The sequence below is a fragment of the Erpetoichthys calabaricus genome, chromosome 4 (genome assembly GCF_900747795.2).
Source record: "Erpetoichthys calabaricus chromosome 4, fErpCal1.3, whole genome shotgun sequence".
NCBI lineage: Eukaryota > Metazoa > Chordata > Cladistia > Polypteriformes > Polypteridae > Erpetoichthys > Erpetoichthys calabaricus.
In genome coordinates this window covers 108683594-108702975 of record NC_041397.2, presented here as the reverse complement: position 1 = coordinate 108702975, position 19382 = coordinate 108683594, and the positions used below count along the sequence as shown (strand labels likewise).

Here is a 19382-nt window from a genome sequence, read left to right as displayed (position 1 = left end):
AAGAGCAGCCAATATTGTAATGAGACAAAGGTGATAATTTTCACACAGTGCTATTTCATAGTGGTCTCTATTAATGTCACCCTTTAAGAAGCATTGGCATGGCTTAGACCTGCTTTCAGTTTATTAGTGTAGTGCAGAGAATAACTTGCAGAACTGACAGACAAAAATTTCCTTTGCATACTGTATATATTAAACAAGTAGTGTAGTTTTGCTGGAGTTCAACAAGAACAGAACCTTTGCAAAAAAAAAAAAATTTATTGAAGTTAACCACAAACATAAGTAACTACACTGAAAACCACTAAAACAAATGAAATCACTATGATACTGGTATAAGGGCTTTAGGCATTGTTTGTGTTCCAGCTGTGTTTTATATTGAAAGTACTACTTATGTGCAGTAAGATGTAGACAACATTTCACTTCTCGTTCTCCTTAAAGAAGCTGGATGTTATTTAGGCCATCTGAAGCAAACACTAGGAACAGAAACACAAAAAAATGAAATTTTTTTTTAGGGAGACAGTTATTAAGAATTCCTTTAAAATCCATTAGTGATGTTGATGAAACTGTTTGATTAACACTTTGCCATTGTCTACTAAATGCACAGCTCCAGTATATCAATCTAAATTTCTGTACTATGATAAAGGGCCATATTGCATGTGAAGGGAGAGAATATAAAGTAATTGTTAACTCAGGCAATTATTAATCTGAATAGAAATAATAATTGTATTGGATTGAAGCTACAGAGGTTAAGATAACATCAATTATTAATGTATTATTAATGTCTTGTAAATAAAAGACAATGACTGTGTACTTATTAATAGAATGATTTATAATTATTTATTATATTAGATTTTGTAAATATATTTAGGGTGATTGTGGCCAGTGCAGTTCCAGGTTTGAGTAAATTGATCCTATCCAAAGACTGAGTATTGCAGCAGAAATTCTAAGTAAAAGAGTCATACCCAAAGATAACTGAATTAACATTATCATTATAAAATATGAACTTTTACAGACTGAGCATTAAAATGTTCTTTTAAGTTGCCTATTTAGATAAATGTAGATGTTCATAATCAAAGATATGCTTTGGCAAAAGTAACTCATATTATGTTTATTAAGCTAGTGAAGCACTGCATCAGCATGCATCTGCAGATAAAAAAGTGTGACCAAAAAAGGAAAAAGTAGATTATATGTACTGTATAGAAGAGGAAACAATGCTGGGTGAGGTGATAGAAATGAAAGACATTAAATCTTATAGAAATACAGTCTGTAATCCAAGGTGAGGATGAGATTTACTTCTATTTCTCTTTGAAGTCATGTGAAAGAATACAAATAAAAATCAGTATGACGATGATTAAGATTATGAGAAATGTTGTACAATAGGCTTTGATGACAACATTTTGAATGCGAAGCAATCTGTGAGGCATCTCCCTGTTTCATGTATGTAGGGAGTTGGACAGGTCAGGTCAGGTCAGGTTGGTGAGCATGCATTGGTACAATGCATTACCACACCCACCACACGACAAAACACCTCAGGATCACAATTGGCAACCCCCCAGGCAGACATGTGGTCCAGTCCCAACCTCTGGAAATGACTGTCTATTTGCTGCAGCCAGATGTTACATGGATGTCCTCTTGGCCTGGTCCAGCTGCTTGGGTCCTCAACAACTAAGATTCCTGTGATAGTGCCGTAACTGACACTCCCTCACGAGGTAGTGTGGTGTAATGGTTAAGGCTTCGGAATTCAAAACCTCAGTTACCGACACTGTGTGACATTGAGCAAGTCACTTGACCAGCTGTGTTCCAATTGGAAACCAATTGTATCATAAATGTTGTAAGTCAACTTGTATAAAGGCATCTGCTAAATAAGTAAATGTAAATGGGACTCCATGAGCACCTGTTTGTTCTACATAAAGTTAAACCAGCAGTACTCAAGTATTTTCTGAAGAGACACAGTACTGAAGGGGTCCAGTCTTCATCTCAGGTCACTGGATAGCATCCATATCTCGCAACCATATAGCAAAACAGGGAGCACCAGGACTCTGAAGACTTGAACTTTTGTCCTTTTGCAGAGATATTGGGAGTGCCACTTTCTAGTGACTGCCCCTATGCTCTCCCAATCTGTCTACTGACTTCATAGAAAGAGTCACAAAAGACATGAATTTCACTGCCAGGGTAAGCAGACAGCCAGACTGCTGATTGATGTGCCCATGAGGTCATTAAAGGCCTGGATCTTGGTTTTTATCCAGGACACTTGCAAGTCCAGACCCTCAGACTCCTCACTTAGTCTTTCAAGGGCTACAATCATTGCCTCCATTGACTCTGCGAAGATCACAGCATTGTTGGCAAAGGCAAGATCAGTGAATCTTTTTTCATCAACAGATGCACCACAGCCGCTGGACCCCATGACCCTGCTCAACTCCCAGCCTATGCAAGCACTGAACATAGTAGGAGCAAGAACACACTCTGGCAAACCTCAGAATCAACTGGGAAAAACACAGAGGTTCTGCCTACACTCTGCGCAGCACTCACAGTACCAGTGTACAGGCCAGCCATGATATCCAGCAACTTTGGGGGGATCTCAGGATGTCCCAAAGAGCAGCTCAATCAACTGAGTGTAACACATTATCAAAATCAACAAAGGCTGCAAAGAAACTCTGCCGATATTCACGTTTGCACTTGATGAAAACCCTCAGTGCCAGAATGAGGTCAATAGTAGACTTCTTAGGCACAAAACAGACTGCTCTGGACACTTGTTGTGAGCAAGTGATCACTTGATCCTATTGAGGCTGACCCTAGCAAGGACCTTACCAGGCACCAAGTGCAGTGTTATCCCCCAGTAGTTGCTGTGATCCAGGCAATCACCCTTCCCTTTCCAGACAGGACTGACAAGTCCCATTTTCCAGCCAGTTGGGATGACATCAATCTCCCATATGGAAGCAAAGATTGCTTGCAATGCCAGGAAATTCGCCCCAGATACCACAGATCCCTGCAGCCTTCCCTAACCTTAGCTGGTTCACCACCTGTGCAATCTCAGTGAGATTGGATGGTTCACAGCTAATTGGAGGATCGGCCCCAGAGATGTCCAGCGTCCTAGTCGGAGGATCAGCTTTAAACAGTGTGACTGAGAAGGAAAAAACAGATAATATATACTGTATACTTGGTATAGAAATGAAATAAACAAGATTTTTGGACCGGCTTTAGATACATTGTTCAATGTTTAGTTTTCCAGAGGGATTAAATACAGCGGTAATATTTGTGTCGACAACACAAGAAGGGTTTCCTTTATAAATGAAAAAAACTCCTTGAAGCAGTGATAGACCAATTTGAATGTTTCAGAGGCTGTGGTATCTGAGCAAATGCAGACGAGAAGGACACTTTTTTGGTGTACCGGGAATGAAAGGAGAAGGTATAGTTGTCTTGTAATAAAGGTTTTAAGTCTTGTAAAAGTAATTAAAAGACAGATGTAAAGGAATGATGGGACCCTGCAAGATAGACAGAAATTGATAAAATCAATGATGAAGGCTTTTAGCTAAGCTGCAAAACAGTCTTCTTCTTCTTCTTTCGGCTGCTCCCGTTAGGGGTTGCCACATCGAATCATCTTCTTCCATATTTTTCTATCCTCTGCATCTTGCTCTGTTACACCCATCACCTGCATGTCCTCTCTCAACACGTCCATAAACCTTCGCTTATTAGGCCTTCCTCTTTTCCTTTTCCCTGGCAGCTCTATCCTTAGTATCCTTCTCCCAATATACCCGGCATCTCTCCTCTACACATGTCCAAACCAATGCAATCTTGCCTCTCTGACTTTGTCTCCCAACTGTCCAACTTGAGCTGACCCTCTAATGTACTCATTTCTAATCCTATCCATCCTCGTCACACCCAGTGCAAATCTTAGCATCTTTAACTCTGCTACCTCCAGCTCTGTCTCCTGCTTTCTGGTCAGTGCCACTGTCTCCAACCCATATAACATAGCTGGTCTCACTACCGTCCTGTAGACCTTCCCTTTCACTCTTGCTGATACCCGTCTGTCACAAATTACTCCTGACAGTCTTCTCCACCCATTTCACCCTGCCTGCACTCTCTCACCTCTCTTCCACAATCCCCATTACTCTGTACTGTTGATCCCAAGTATTTAAACTCATCCACCTTTGCCAACACTACTCCCTGCATCCTCACCATTCCACTGACCTCCCTTTCATTTACACACATGTATTCTGTCTTGTTCCTAATGACCTTCATTCCTCTCCTCTCCAGAGCATATCTCCACTTCTCCAGGGTCTCCTCAACCTGCTTCCTACTATCGCTACAGATCACAATGTCATCAGCAAACATCATAGTCCACGGGGACTCCTGTCTAATCTCGTCTGTCAACCTGTCCATTACCATTGCAAATAAGAAAGGGCTCAGAGCCGATCCCTGATGTAATCCCACCTCCACCTTCAATGCATCCATCACTCCTACCGCAGACCTCACCACTGTCACACTTCCCTTGTACATATCCTGTACAACTCTTACGTACTTCTCTGCCACTCCCGACTTCCTCATACAATACCACAGCTCCTCTCGAGGCACCCTGTCATATGCTTTCTTCAGGTCCACAAAGACACAATGCAACTCCTTCTGGCCTTCTCTAAACTTCTCCATCAACATCCTCGGAGCAAACATTGCATCTATGGTGCTCTTTCTTGGCATGAAACCATACTGCTGCTCACTGATCATCACCTCACTTCTTAACCTAGCTTCCACTACTCTTTCCCATAACTTCATGCTGAGGCTCATCAATTTTATTCCCCTGTATTACTTCAGTCCTGCACATCCCCCTTATTCTTAAATATTGGCACCAGTACACTTCTTCTCCACTCCTCAGGCACCCTCTCACTTTCCAAGATTCCATTAAACAATCTGGTTAAAAACTCCACTGCCATTTCTCCTAAACATCTCCATGCTTCCATAGGTATGTCATCTGGACCAACGGCCTTTCCATTTTTCATCCTCTTCATAGCTGTCCTTACTTCCTCCTTGCTAATCCGTTGCACTTCCTCATTCACTATCTCCACATCATCCAACCTCTTCTCTCTCTTGTTCTCTTCATTCATCAGCCTCTCAAAGTACTCTTTCCATCTGCTCAACTCACTCTCCTCGCTTGTGAGCACATTTCCATCTTTATCCTTTATCACCCTAACCTGCTGCACATCTTTCCCAGCTTGGTCCCTGTGTCTAGCCAATCGGTACAGGTCCTTTTCTCCCTCCTTAGTGTCCAACCTCTCATACAACTCATCATACGCCTTTTCTTTAGCCTTCGCCACCTCTCTCTTCACCTTGTACCTTATCTCCTTGTACTCTTGATTACTTTCTGCATCTCTCTGACTATCCCACTTCTTCTTTGCCATCCTCTTCCTCTGTATACTCTCCTGTATTTCCTCATTCCACCACCAGGTTTCCTTTTCCTCCTTCCTCTTTCCAGATGTCACGCCAAGCACCCTTCTTGCCGTCACCCTTACTACATCTGCTGTAGTTTCCCAGCTGTCTGGTAACTCTTCACTGCCACCCAGTGCCTGTCTCACCTCCTCCCTAAACTCAACCTTGCAGTCTTCCTTTTTCAACTTCCACCATTTGATCTTTGGCTCTGCCCTCACTCTCTTCCTCTTCTTGATCTCCAATGTCATCCTACAGACCACCATCCTATGCTGCTTAACTACACTTTCCCCTGCCGCCACTTTGCCTTCAATTTCCTTCAGATCAACTCTTCTGCATAATCTACCTGTGTGCATGTTCCTCCACTCTTGTATGTCACCACCAACATGCCCATAGATTAGAAATGATCACGTGCTGATGATCATCTATAGGATCCTTTGTGAGGGAATGATAGGCAGCTGTGTTAGACAGTTGTTTTGAAGCTTCTGTGTGTCTGGCAATTTGATGACCATATCATGTTTGTTGTGCAGTGTCCAAATTTCATTAAGTTCAATTCTGGTAAGGTTGGACTTGTGTTTATTGGGAAGAAAAAAGTTTACTGGGAATTTGTTTGGATTGATGAAATTATCAACATAAGCAAAATGCCCAGACAAGAGGGGTCCAGAAAGTCTGCTTGGGATTAATGGGGTTGATAGTTTCCAAGAAAAGATTACACTCTCTCATAGTACTGGTCTCTCCTGCTTAGTGTGCTGTGAGGTAGAATCCGTGGTAAAAACTATTATGGTTGATGTAGATATTGGGATTTTAGGCACAAGTACAAAAGACAGGCCCTAAGCAGTAATTATTCCTTCTTTGATAGAGAGAGGTCAGACTGTATAGTCACTACAAGATTATTGTTGGAAAGGGTGAGGGAAGCTTCCTTCTTTGACTTTCTCTTCCATAAGAAAAATATATATTTTAAAATATGTTGTTTTAGATAATGCATGGAAGACTGTATGAAGCTGAGGGAATATTTGAGAGAAGGACTCTTATATATTTTTCTGGCACGTTACAGATCCATGCTGCTTTAATCTTTGACAGAATGCTTTTGGCAGGACCAATTACAGTGGCATCTCTACAAAAACTAGATGGTTAAACAGGCGTATTTTAGAGCAAATGATAGTAAAAAGGTGAAACTCAGGTTTTATGTGAAATGAAGGCAGAAAAGTAAAAAAGGGAAGAATGTTTTATATGCAGTATATTTATTGCAAGGCAGCACTGGGCATTTGTCATATAATTAATAAAGAAATATAATTTGGATATAAAACCTTTGATTGACAGTTTTCATTTTCTGAGGAAAACAACCTAATGTTTTACATATATATTTATTTCAAAATTATCAGTGATGAGTTAGAACCATTTAAAACCAATCTAGAACAATTTCTGAGGTGTCAAAAACATAAATCTGTTTGTACTGTGATAGATTACAAAGAGACCAATTAAGTTTCTACAGAATTTTTGACTTGCCTAAAATGTCTTCCTAAAGTCAGTATTACCTATTATACTGTTTGTCTCAATATCTAAATCCATTAGAACTTTTAAATAAATGATTCTTATTAAAACCTTTTGTTATTAAGGTGATTTTGGTAAATGGAAAAATTCATCAATTTTTTTTAAACCTGCTTTGTCAAATAATAGGATCAAGGAGGGATGGAGCCTCTCCCAGTACCATCAGGGGAAATGTAGCAATGAAGCCCAAATAGGATGCCAGTCCATTACAGGGCATGCACTCCGAAACAACCAAAGTTACTCATAAAGGGTCATTTTAAAGTTGCTATCTAACCTAACATGCATGTCTTTTGGATGTAGCAGGGAAAGAGCAGTACCCAGAGAAACATGAGCAGTGCCCACACTGGGATTTATAAAAAATAAACAAATTAATATATAATACTTGTTATACTTTATACTTTCTAAAATACACAAAAAAATCACTTAAATCACTTAAAATAATTTCATTTGTTTTAATAGACACTGCAAAACATCATCAAACATATTAATTACAGTAGGCTGATTTATGCTTTCCCCTAAGAAAAATACATTTAATTTAGAGAGATATTACACAGATTAGTCAAAAATAAGGAAAAATATAAACTAAAATCTGTGGCATAGCTAGAAAGAGATCATTTGGTTCATTCACTATGCTAATATCATGGTTATTAGCAACTGGACCTTCTGTTATTGTATAACATCTTTTTGTAACAGCATATGTATGTTCTATTATTTTAAATGAAACCTATTGGCAAATGTTTTAATAATTTAAATAAAAATCATGGTGTGTGTTATGTACAGTATGTACTGTGGACTAAGAAACACATACGTAGCTCAAATTCAGAATAACATAAGAAATTTGATAAACAAGAGGAGACCATTCAGTTCACCAAGCTTGTTTGTTTAGATAATAGCTAAACTGTCCCAAATTATTTACCTGCTATATTAGAAGTAGGAGTCATAACAGCTGCCTTGCCTGTATGCCATACTCTGCATCACTATGCCCCAGGCCCTGGTTTATCCTGCTTCTTTGATTTGCCTTTCCTCAACCTTTACCCTACTATACACTTGGAGGCTACATGTAATACATGATGGGCTATAACAAATGTTCCATGAATAAAATACTGAGCAGTGACAAAGAAAAGTAATATTGCATCTTTAGAGCTAGCATTAAATATATACTAGCTGGTCAGTAGTGGATTTATTATTGAAACATAAGTTCTGTTTCTTTCTGCTTATTTTCTGCATGTTATCAGCAGTCATTTTTATAATAGTGATAAATAAAATGCACTATTCTTTTTTTTATCACATTGTATTTACTAAATGTTGCCTGACATGACAAAACAGCAAGAAAGACGACAGGGAAAAGAATGCACTGGCCTAATAAAAAAACAGTGTACTCCACATAAAATAACCATACCACATTCAATTATCTTCCTGTCTCGTTCTCTGTGTGTTACTTGTAATATACCACTGATATGTGATTTGTTTTAGTTTGCCCTTTACATAAACAGCAAATCAGGCTTATTTCTTTCCTACAGTTTTGATAAAACAATCAAAATATACTGAAAATGAACAAAAGTGTATGTGCATGCATGCACTAGTGTAGGGAAGTTTACAGCACCATCTTTTGGACAACCATAGAAATACAAAGTATTTAATAACACGTGTGTTTGTTCAGTGTCACAGAATAATATGAAAGCTGTCAATGGGTCCCAGAATTGACCAAGGGTTTTTTTGGGATTTTAATAGGTTTACCACTGCTTTTGTAGAATTTGTTCATTTGAAATTTTCCTGAAAATGCCCCAAAAGCATCAATAAGAATAAGTACAGAAAGTAAAAAATTGTGAAACTAATATGGTAATTTGCATGCCCCCCCTTCAAACAAATGATATGGTGAAGATCTTGAAAGACAGTGTTCAACAGTATAAAATAGCACAAGACAGTCTCAAACCCCCTCAGCCCAATTCAGGGTTGAACAGTACTGAAGACTATTCTAGAAGCACTGATTTCAAAACAGGAAGCATACCTAGATGGATAACAGCCTATCACAGAGCCCATTCATGCATGTACACAAATGGCTGATTTAGAGCTACCGCTTGCACAACCTAACTTTGACATGGGTGAGGATCTAAGACTAAACCCCCACAGACACTATGAGAGCCTACAGACTTTTCATGTGTCCAATGATCTGGTGTTGGATTCAAACTCAGAATCTGTGACGAGACTATGATAACATCTTTTGTTAGATATAAACCATACCATAGTATACCATTTTCTAATCCTCAGCAGGGTCACATGGGGCTGGAGCCTATTCCATCAAGCCTTTGGTGCAAGATTGGAGCAATCCCTGGACAGGGCGCCAGTCTGTTACAATTAGATTTCAACATTTATTTATTTTATTTATTTAATTTATTTATAAAGCACTTTAAAAACAACCTCAAGGCTGACCAAAGTGCTGTACAAAGAAAACAACACATAAGAACTGAAGAGATTCTTAATAGAAAGTATAAAAAGTATACAAATAGCCAACATATTATACAGGGTTAAAAGCCAGAGAGTAAAAATGTGTTTTTAAATAGGATTTAAAGGCAGCTAGCGAAGGAGTCTAAACATAGATAGAACATAGATTTATTATCTTCAATATTAAATATGCATTTCTCCTTTTAAAGTAGCATAAATAATTGGGTAATGAAGACAAAGGAATGTCATATAAAGTTCCAAATAAAGCAAAATCTGCACAGCTCTGTTCAGCTGCTCCCCTTATCAGTGTGCATTGCTAGACAAATTATAGTGTTTGCTGCAAAGTCTTAAAAATTCTGACTGCTTTGATATGTGAGTGAACTTAGCAAAATCTCCACCAGTTTCTGTGAACCAACACACTCACCCACAATTCTTTTCTACAATGCCTTTTGAAGAAAAATACATTTGGTTTATTTGAAGGGATAATGAGCTTTACCTAGGTTGCATCTTTGTTATGTCCTTAAGGTAACATAACTTTCTCAAAACAGCTTAAACCATTTTAAAGTGTGGAAGAGACTAGAGTCTATGCCAGCACCATTGGGCATAAGGTGGGAGTCACCCTGGGACAGAACACCAGTCCATCACAGAGACCATGCTCATACTCATACTCCCATGTAGAACTGAAAATTAAGTATATACTGTATGCACATCTTTTGGGGCAATTCCAAAAGATATGAAACTAAGAATGTTTCAGTTTCTAAATATGTAGCAAAAGATTAAACATAATCTTTATCTCTCTGTCTCATTTGCACTTTTGAGTCAATTTCCATCATCATTTTATGTTGCACAGATAATGAAGCCTGTTGCTTTAGCAGCTAACATCCCATCCTCCTGCCTGTGTAAGATTGTGGGTCTATGCCTTATATACATTCTTTCCATTAGTAAAGCATGTATGGGAGGTCCACACATCTGTTTTATTTTTACTGAGTGGGCTGCTTTAATTTTTGAATAAGTATAACTAGCATAATCGCTTTCATTAACTGCAAGCAGTAAATTGTTGTATGTGGATTGATGAAAGAAAGCTGGCTCAGTGATTAAATCATTATTCTTTTTTCTCTTTTAAGCTGCTTTCCAATTTTACCTCAGTGATATCTGAAAACACAAGTAATTTCTGTTTTCCATAATAATCCTTTGATTGATTTCTGTGTGTGATTCAATTAGACCAATTAGAAAGAAGCAAACATTTTTAGACACAGTATGATCTACATGTGCAAGTGTGTTCATGCACCTTTATATACTTTATTCTTTGTATCTTACTTTATTTACCAAACATTTTAACCTTTAAATACATATTCCTTCTTAGGCAATGCCATTACCCCTCAGATGAGTATATGAACATGCCAGTATATAAAGCCATTTGTTTAAACAGACACTTAAGCATTCATCTGTGATGCTGTGGGTGAGGCATTAGAAAAGCATGTGCTGCTTCAGGTTCAATTTCCATTCAGATATTATTTACAGTAACTACACCTTATGGTCCTAAAACACATAATGCAGAGTGACTAATATTGTGTGAGATGTATCCTTCTGTTTCGTTTTTCTCACAAGAGACCATTGTTGCCAAGCTGATCAATGGAAGAAGCAAAATGTGTGGAAGGGTGAGGTCCATTAATATACTGTATGTATTCATTACCCTGTGCAATAAGACAGATGATGAAAGGCAAGCCCAATCTTGTAGATTATAGGTACTGTACCTTTCAGTGTTATTGATGGCCAGAAAACAGTAATACATTTTAGACAGACAGTAGTTAGAAAGGACATTAATTGTTAAAGACAGGTTAGATATTCTAATTTATATTAATGTTTTCATTTACATAAACTTTTATTCTTTGGTATTTTACATTTTCTGTCTCCTGGTGAGTCTCATTATGATTCCATGGCAACATGCATTGTCATTCTTCTTTTGATAAGCCATGGATAGTACAATTAAAAGAAAACACTAATCAGGTTTCTTTTGAAGAAAATGTATAACTGAATTAGCTCAGATAACCTTTTTTTAAAAGGAATTGGTTTGCGCAGTGACCCTGTATATTAAATTCTCAGACTGACTTTAGTTACACAGCTTTGTTTTGTAGGCTTCATTGTCATAGCAGCAAGAGATGTTAAAGTAGTCCTAATTTAGCATACATTGAACTCAGCCAAGCAAGCCTAATATTGTTCTTTATTGCTTTTCTGCTAAAGTGAGAAAGAAAAATTACAGCAGACTATTATTGCAATATTTGTCACTGCTACTCAAAAATTTAAAAATGAACATTTTTATATATTGTATGCATTATAGTACATTACAGTATAGTATTTTTTAAATGTTTTGTTGACAGTATATATTATGAGAACGATGGCTTTGCTCTAGTTAAAGTTTCCCAAGTACACCTGGAAGTACATTTGATTGTTCTAAATCAGGGATCCTCAGTCACAGTCCTGGAGGGCCGCAGTGGCTGCAGGTTTTTGTTCTAACCCGGTTGCTTAATTACAAAGCAATTCTTGCCAATAATTTAATTTCATGGCTTGTTAGTGCTTTAACTCTGCTATGTCAGGTAATTCTTATATCCTGGATTTTCTTTCCCTTTCTAAGGATATCATCCAAATGATTTGAAGGTTAAAATGGAAGAGTAATTCTCAGTCCTTCACTTTTTCCTCTTCAATTTCCTTCCAATTATTTGATTTAACCCAATAGTGCATGATAAATACACACAGGTGTAAATGGTAACAAGCTAAATGGAGAAATGCTAGTCTGTTTTTTCATTTGCATGTTATTGCTAATTAGGAGCAATTAAAAGCCAAGAATATGGCTATTTAAGACTAAAATAAGCAATAAGGGTTCAAAATCTTAATGAGTGAGACAACTAAAGTGAAACAGAAGTGTTACTTGAGCAATAAGTGCTTCTTATTAAGCAATTGGGTTGGAGCAAAAGCCTGCAGCCACCACGGCCCTCCAGGACTGTGATTGAGGACCCCTGTTCTAAATGATACTCAATTGTATATTAATTTTGCCAAAATGTACATGTATTAGCTCTTTTCACTAAAAAAATATAATTTGTTTTGTTATATTTATGGTTACACTAGCTGTACTGTCCCTCTAAGAAGGGCTGAAATAAAAGTAATCAACCTGAACCAATGCATATGTAATGCATATATCTCTGTTATATACCATTTGGTATGGGATTCGTAAAAGCAGTGTTAATGTTTGTGATGCGCCATCTATTGGAATGACAAATACATTGCATTTTATTTCTACAAAGGTTTGTGATGCGTCATTTTTTTTTAAATGATACGGACAAAGCAACCAGACAGACACACAGACCTTTTATTAAGGTGAATATTTCTAGGGGCACAACTGGAAAGATTGTTATGAAATCAGCTGAGAAGAACAAATGAAAGCAGTAACGTCGATGTCAATGGACAGCCTTTTTGAACCTGCAGATTTGTGGAAGTGGAAAGTACAAGGTGTTATTTGTTTTCACCATTTCATAGAGCCAATTTTATAAACCCTTTGACTTAGAACTGAGTTACTTGTTAACTCTTATCATTAATGGGATTGCTGTCAGCCAGGAGCAGTGTCCTACTCAGACTACCAAAAACATTGCTACAGGTCAGGCACAATAGCCAATCTCTGACGTTGGCTTCTTTAATTAAAACCCAAAAATTTGCCTTGTATATGATTTTTTTTGCTCCTACAATTTTTTTGGAAATCTGCTAGTGTTGGCATATTTTCTGCTCATGTTATCAACATTCTATTTCACGCATGGAAAAATGAGTACCTAACAAAAGCTTAATGTAGTAATAAATATTTCACCTTTGTACTCACTTATTTGCAGATGAAGAGTGACAAAGTATCCGTTTACATAAGTACCTTTGCTCATTGGTTTATTAAATGTGTTTCAGCTCTTGCTGTACAAGCATATGCCTTGAAAGAAGAGAATGATAGCCTCAGGTGGCAGCTGGATGCCTACAGAAATGAAGTGGAGCTTCTTAAACAGGAGCAAGGGAAAATGTTCAGGACTGAAGAAGACCAGGCCAAGGACCAGCAACTCCATTTTCTACAGCAGACAGTTCAAAGCATGCAACAGGTAGTATATTTGTTTCTGTAAGATTACAGCTGCTATAATGTGTCACTTATGATACTAAGAGTAAAATGAAGAAAATAACTGAAAATGTAGTTACTTTGTGGAGACAGGATTTGCATAGGACTTCAGGCTGATGCTTATTTTACTTACTAAACTCATGGCGCCATTTCTTGATGAAAATGATTGCTCTCAGTCACCCAAATGAAAATTCCAAACCAAAATGTTTTATTAGATTTTACTTAACCCATGTAGTTTGTAGGGATGGTTAAGAAAAAGAAATAATCTCACCAATTCATCCAGTACAGACATAACCAAAGATTCTGATAGAATAGACAGCTATGGTGAACAACACTGGACAGCAGCAAACAATATCAAAACCATCCAAAAGAAAACACCTCCAGTTACTCGTATCACATAATCCACATGTTAATTCACCCACTCATTTGCTCACAACATCCCAAACACATGTTCTTACTAAAATATTACTAAATCAATCACAGCTCTTGTGAACAAAAATGAAACATGCTCAGGTACAAACAAGCATTTGGATTGTAGACACGCCTTCTGTTGTTACATTTATAGTATATCCACATCTTGCTATATTGGTGTTTCTTATTTAATTATTTCATTTTTTCCATGCTGCTTTTCCTGGGTTTTTCTTTCCCTGTTTTGGTCTCAGCGCCTACAGTAGCATGCAAAATTTTGGACTCCCCTGTTAAAATGTCTGTTCCTGTGAATGGGTTGAGTGAAAAGAAGATGAACCGATCACTAAAAGGCATACAGTTAAATATGACACATTTCTTTAATATTTTAAGGAATATTACATTTTGTATTTCCATCATTCACAGGTAGAAAATACCACAATAATAAAAAGGGCCTGAAGCAAAAGTTTGGGCACCTGACATGGTCAGTACTTAGTAACATGCCCTTTGACAAGTATCACAGCTTGTAAATGCTTTTTGTAACAAGCTGAGTCTTTCAGTTATTAATTGGGGTATTTCAGCTCATTCCTCCTTCCTATAAGCAAAAGGCTTATATTTCTGCAAGATTCTTGGGATGCCTTGCATGCAGTGTTGTTTTTAGATTTATCAACAGATTTTCAATGATGTTTAGGTTGGGGGACTGTGAGGGCCATGGCAAACCTGTCAGCTTGTGCCTCTTGAGGTATTCCATTTTAGATTTTGAGGTGTGTTTCGGATCATTATCTTGTTGTTGGACCCATCCTCTTTTCAACTTCAGCTTTTATACAAGTGGTGTGTTGTTTGCTTCCAGAATTTGCTGGTATTTATTTGAAGCCATTCTTCCCCCTACCAATGACCTATTCTCTGTGCCACTGGCTGTAACACAAGCCTAAAACATGATGGATTCCCGCCCCCATGCTTAATAGTTGGAGAGGGTTTTTTTCCTGGAAACGGCACCCTTTTTTTTCCAAACATACCTTTGCACATTGAGGCAAAAAATTTCTATTTTGACTTCATCAGTCCATTTGCAAACTTCAGGCGTTGAAATTTGTGGCTAGGATGCAGGAAAGGCTGACTCTACCATGAAGGTCATATTTGTTTAGGTGTCGCTGCACAGTAGAACAGTGCACCACCACTCCAGAGTCTGTTAAATCTTCCTGAAGTTATTTTGCAGTCCAATGGAGTTTTTTATTTGCCTTTCTAACAATCCATTGAGCAGCTCTTTCAGAATGTTTTCTTGGTCTCCCTGGCTTCAACCTGACCTCCACCATTCCTATTAACTGCTATTTCTTAATATCATTATGAACTGAGGGCGGCACGGTGGCGCAGTGGTAGCGCTGCTGCCTCGCAGTTAGGAGACCCGGGTTCGCTTCCCGGGTCCTCCCTGCGTGGAGTTTGCATGTTCTCACCGTGTCTGCGTGGGTTTCCTCCCACAGTCCAGAGACATGCAGGTTAGGTGGATTGGCGATTCTAAATTGGCCCCTAGTGTGTGCTTGGTGTTTGTGTGTGTCCTGCGGTGGGTTGGCACCCTGCCTGGGATTGGTTCCTGCCTTGTGCCCTGTGTTGGCTGGGATTGGCTCCAGCAGACCCCCGTGACCCTGTGTTCGGATTCAGCGGGTTGGAAAATGGATTGTGAACTGAGGAAACAGCTACCTGAAAGTGCTTTGCTGTGTTATTGTAGCCTTCTCCTGCTTTGTGAGTTCTAGGCAGCTGCTTAGAGGAGCCCATGGCTGCCGATTGAGACCTGAAATATCTTAGTGCACCAAAACTTTTGCATTGTGCTCCTCTCCGTTTTTCACAGTACAATTGTACAAAACAAAAACAATATAGTAATCTAGCATAAAATGCTGCAAAGAAATGTCATCTTTAACTTTATACCTTTTGGTAATCAGTTTAGCTCACTTAACAATTCACAGTAACAGACATTTCAAACAAGGGTGCCCAAAACTTGCCACCATAAGGATCACATTTATTATGCTGGTTTTTGTTTTTTTGTTTCTTTTAGTTTTCTATCTTTATCATTTTGTGACCATTTTGTTTACCTATGTTCACTGCCATTTGCTTACGAATTTTCTTGGTTTCTTGGTTATGACCCAAATGTGTATGCATGTGACAACATTGAGGTGAAAGGCTAAAAGGTCGACATTAATGTCATTCCAATGTCTGAGATTGTGGATAACACCATTGATTCTTTATTTTGATCATTTTTCTTTGTACTTTGGACTTTTGTAACACATTTCTGGCTGTCCATTTGACTCTGATTTTATATACCTGACTAATATTTTTGCACTTATAATTTTTCAGCTCCCTTTGAAGGTCTTTTCTTGAATCCCAACTATGTCTCTTCTCCTCTTCATTTTCCTCATCTCATGCTATATTGTTCTCTCTTACCACAACATTTCCACAGTTGTAGTACCTCTGCATTTTATTGTGCCAGCCTCTGAAAATGCACACGGAAATTGTCCTTCTGCTTGTTGATACATCTTAAATATACACCAAGTACCAAGGCTTATTCTCTTGCTGATAATGTTTTCACTCACTTTCCTTTAACATTTAATCATTATAGTAGCAGTATACCCGGCACAGACTTACGCAGAGGTACGTGTAAAATCCATCCATCCATTCATTATCCAACCCGCTGAATCCGAACACAGGGTCACGGGGGTCTGCTGGAGCCAATCCCAGCCAACACAGGGCACAAGGCAGGAACCAATCCCGGGCAGGGTGCCAACCCACCGCAGGACACACACAAATACATCCACACACCAAGCACACACTAGGGCCAATTTAGAATCACCAATCCACCTAACCTGCATGTCTTTGGACTGTGGGAGGAAACCGGAGCACCCGGAGGAAACCCACGCAGACACGGGGAGAACATGCAAACTCCACGCAGGGAGGACCCGGGAAGCAAACCCAGGTCCCCAGGTCTCCCAACTGCGAGGCAGCAGCGCTACCCACTGCGTCACTGTGCTGCCCATGTGTAAAATAAACAGTCTTTTTATTTTTCTTCAACTGGAGGGCACGTCTTCCCTGTAATCCCCCCAGCTGCCACCAAGCGTCCCGGGGGAGGTAGTGAGATGTCCATAGCTGCTCCCCTGGAACATATACAGAAGGGGCGTCCCGGCCGCCTGTCACAGTTCCCCTCCCTTACATGAGGCTTATGGGGCTCATCGGCCTGCCCCGTGAGGGCCGGTCTTCTCCAGGACAGGGAGACGGCATCCTTAGCTCTGCGGTTGCGCTCTGTGAAAATATAATTAACAGGTCTGGGGGTGCTGCCCCAACGTCCCTGCCACTCGGACGTTCTCACTGGACAACACCTCCAGACGTGGCCACCGCAGCCGCAATTATAGCACAGCCGACCCCCTCCAGTTCGACCCTTGCGGGAGTGGAAGCAGGCAGGAAACTCCTGCCCCTTCACCCGCTCCCAAGAGGGTTCATGATTATTCCGCCCCTCTGCAGCGTAGCCCTCCTGCACCGTCAAACCGACGTGCTTACGCTGCACCTTGTTGGGAGTTCCCGACCTCTTTGTCCAGGTCTTCCTCTTTCTCTGAGGTGTACTGACGGTCTGAGTCCCCTTATGGGAAGAAGGGAGACCCTGAGTCGTCTGCACCCCTTTAGACGGCCATGAGACAGGCGCGGGCATTCGGGGCGGAGTCATTTGGCAGCCGATGTTCACCGGCTGCCTGTCCACACGCTCTTCTGCCATGGCAGCGTTTTGTGTAGTGGGCGGGGCGGCCTGGCAAGCAGTACTAATCATAACTGCTGCTGCTGCGCACCGCCCTCTTTCCCCTATGGCACAGGTTTCACTCACCTGTACCGCTCTGTCCTGCCGGTAGGAGGATGACGTTCCGTGTGCACGAAGCCATTCGACCAGGGCTCCGCACGGGCCACCAAGCTGCTTCTCAAGCCCCTCCTTCGACTCGTGCAGGACCTGAAAGACTTTAAACAATGACTGCAGGGCCAGGATGACGGATTCCACCTCCCCTGCAGCCCAGGAAAGTTAATAGTTTCAGCCGGCGGTGGACTTGGGCTCTCCTTGTCGCCTCCCGCCGACCGTGAGCCATCGATATCCTGTGGCTTCTCCGCAGGCTCTTTCGGGCATTCCAGAGGTGTGGGGAGAAGGCTCATCGTCCCCGCCTGCCAACCTTCCTCGGCGGGCGACTGACACACGCCCTCCCCCCCGTTACCTGTGTCAGGGAGCTGTTCCCGCTCCTCTTGCGGGGACACCGCGCTGGGAAGCTCGTCCAGGCTCTCCTCCCCCAGCTGATCAATTAGGGCGAAGGGAAGACACAACTCTGCCTCGGTCTCTTCCGAGCTGGCTCCGCCATCACGCCATGGACACACATCCCCCTGCCTGCATCGGGTGCTTCGCCCCTTGGCATTTAGGAGGTAGGATGACCCGCATGCGGAAAAACATACCCGCGGCTCTTTAGCCGTGGGCCTGTCACCTACCTCCAGCTGTAACCTGTGTGGCGGACTAGCATGGCGGGGTCTGCCAGTTGGCCGCCCGGCTTTTTTCTTCCCCATGAAAGCGGTGCCTGCAGCACCTCCTTGGCAGCCTCGGTTGCGATTTCTCGCGCTGTGCTGCGCGTGCCGGCTTGTGACCCCTGCCACGTGTGCACGGTGCCACGCATGCTGGCTTGTACCTCCCGGCTCCTGCCGCGTGTGTGCGCTTCGTTGCGCTGTGCTGTGCTCTCCTTTCTAGGCTGCGCGTGCTTGCCTGTAGCTGCGACGGGAGCGCGCTCTCCACGCAGCAGAGTCGAACACGTGCCTCGCGCTGTTGCGCTTTGCTATGCTGGGTCTCCACACAAATTTTATCCAAGTTCCGGTCCAAATGGACGAACCGGGATCCTGCCGACTACGCCAATGTAGAAAAGGCGCTATATATCGCCCGACCCGGCACAGACTTACGCAGAGGCACGTGTAAAATAAACAGTCTTTTTATTTTTCTTCAACTGGAGGGCACGTCTTCCCCGTAATCCCCCCAGCCACAACACAGTCCCATAAGCACTTATACAGCACAAAGAACAATTTTTTCTCTCCACCTTGGCACCACCACTCCTCCCAGGCAACCTTGTCCTCTTCCTCCCAATTCTGGCTCCTGAGTGGTGGATGCTGGCCCTTTTTATAGCCCACCCGGAAGTGCTCCAGGTGCTTGATCACCTGTGGCTAATTGCACTTCCGGGTGGGGCTGCAGAGATGTCCAGGTGGGTTCCTGGCTCCATGCAGCACCCCCTGGTGGCCACCCCAGCTCCCCACAGGGCTGTGGAGAACTCCATCTCCCATGAAACCCTGCGGGAAACTGAGGCACAATCGTCAGCCAGGGAGGCTGCCACCAAGCGTCCTGGGGGGAGGTAGTGAGATGTCCATAGCTGCTCCCGGAACATATACA

At 41.1% G+C, this 19382-nt stretch overlaps 1 protein-coding gene across 5 annotated transcripts in view; it reads left to right on the top strand.

The window, feature by feature from the left end:
- The window catches only part of enox1 (ecto-NOX disulfide-thiol exchanger 1), a 722268-nt gene that overhangs the window by 611572 nt on the left and 91314 nt on the right, over positions 1 to 19382 (top strand). For all 5 annotated transcript variants that reach the window (XM_051926918.1, XM_028799665.2, XM_051926915.1 and 2 more), the window contains one exon: positions 13345 to 13529. In XM_051926918.1, coding sequence (XP_051782878.1) covers positions 13345 to 13529 — 185 coding nt within the window. The remainder of the gene's footprint in view (positions 1 to 13344; positions 13530 to 19382) is intronic.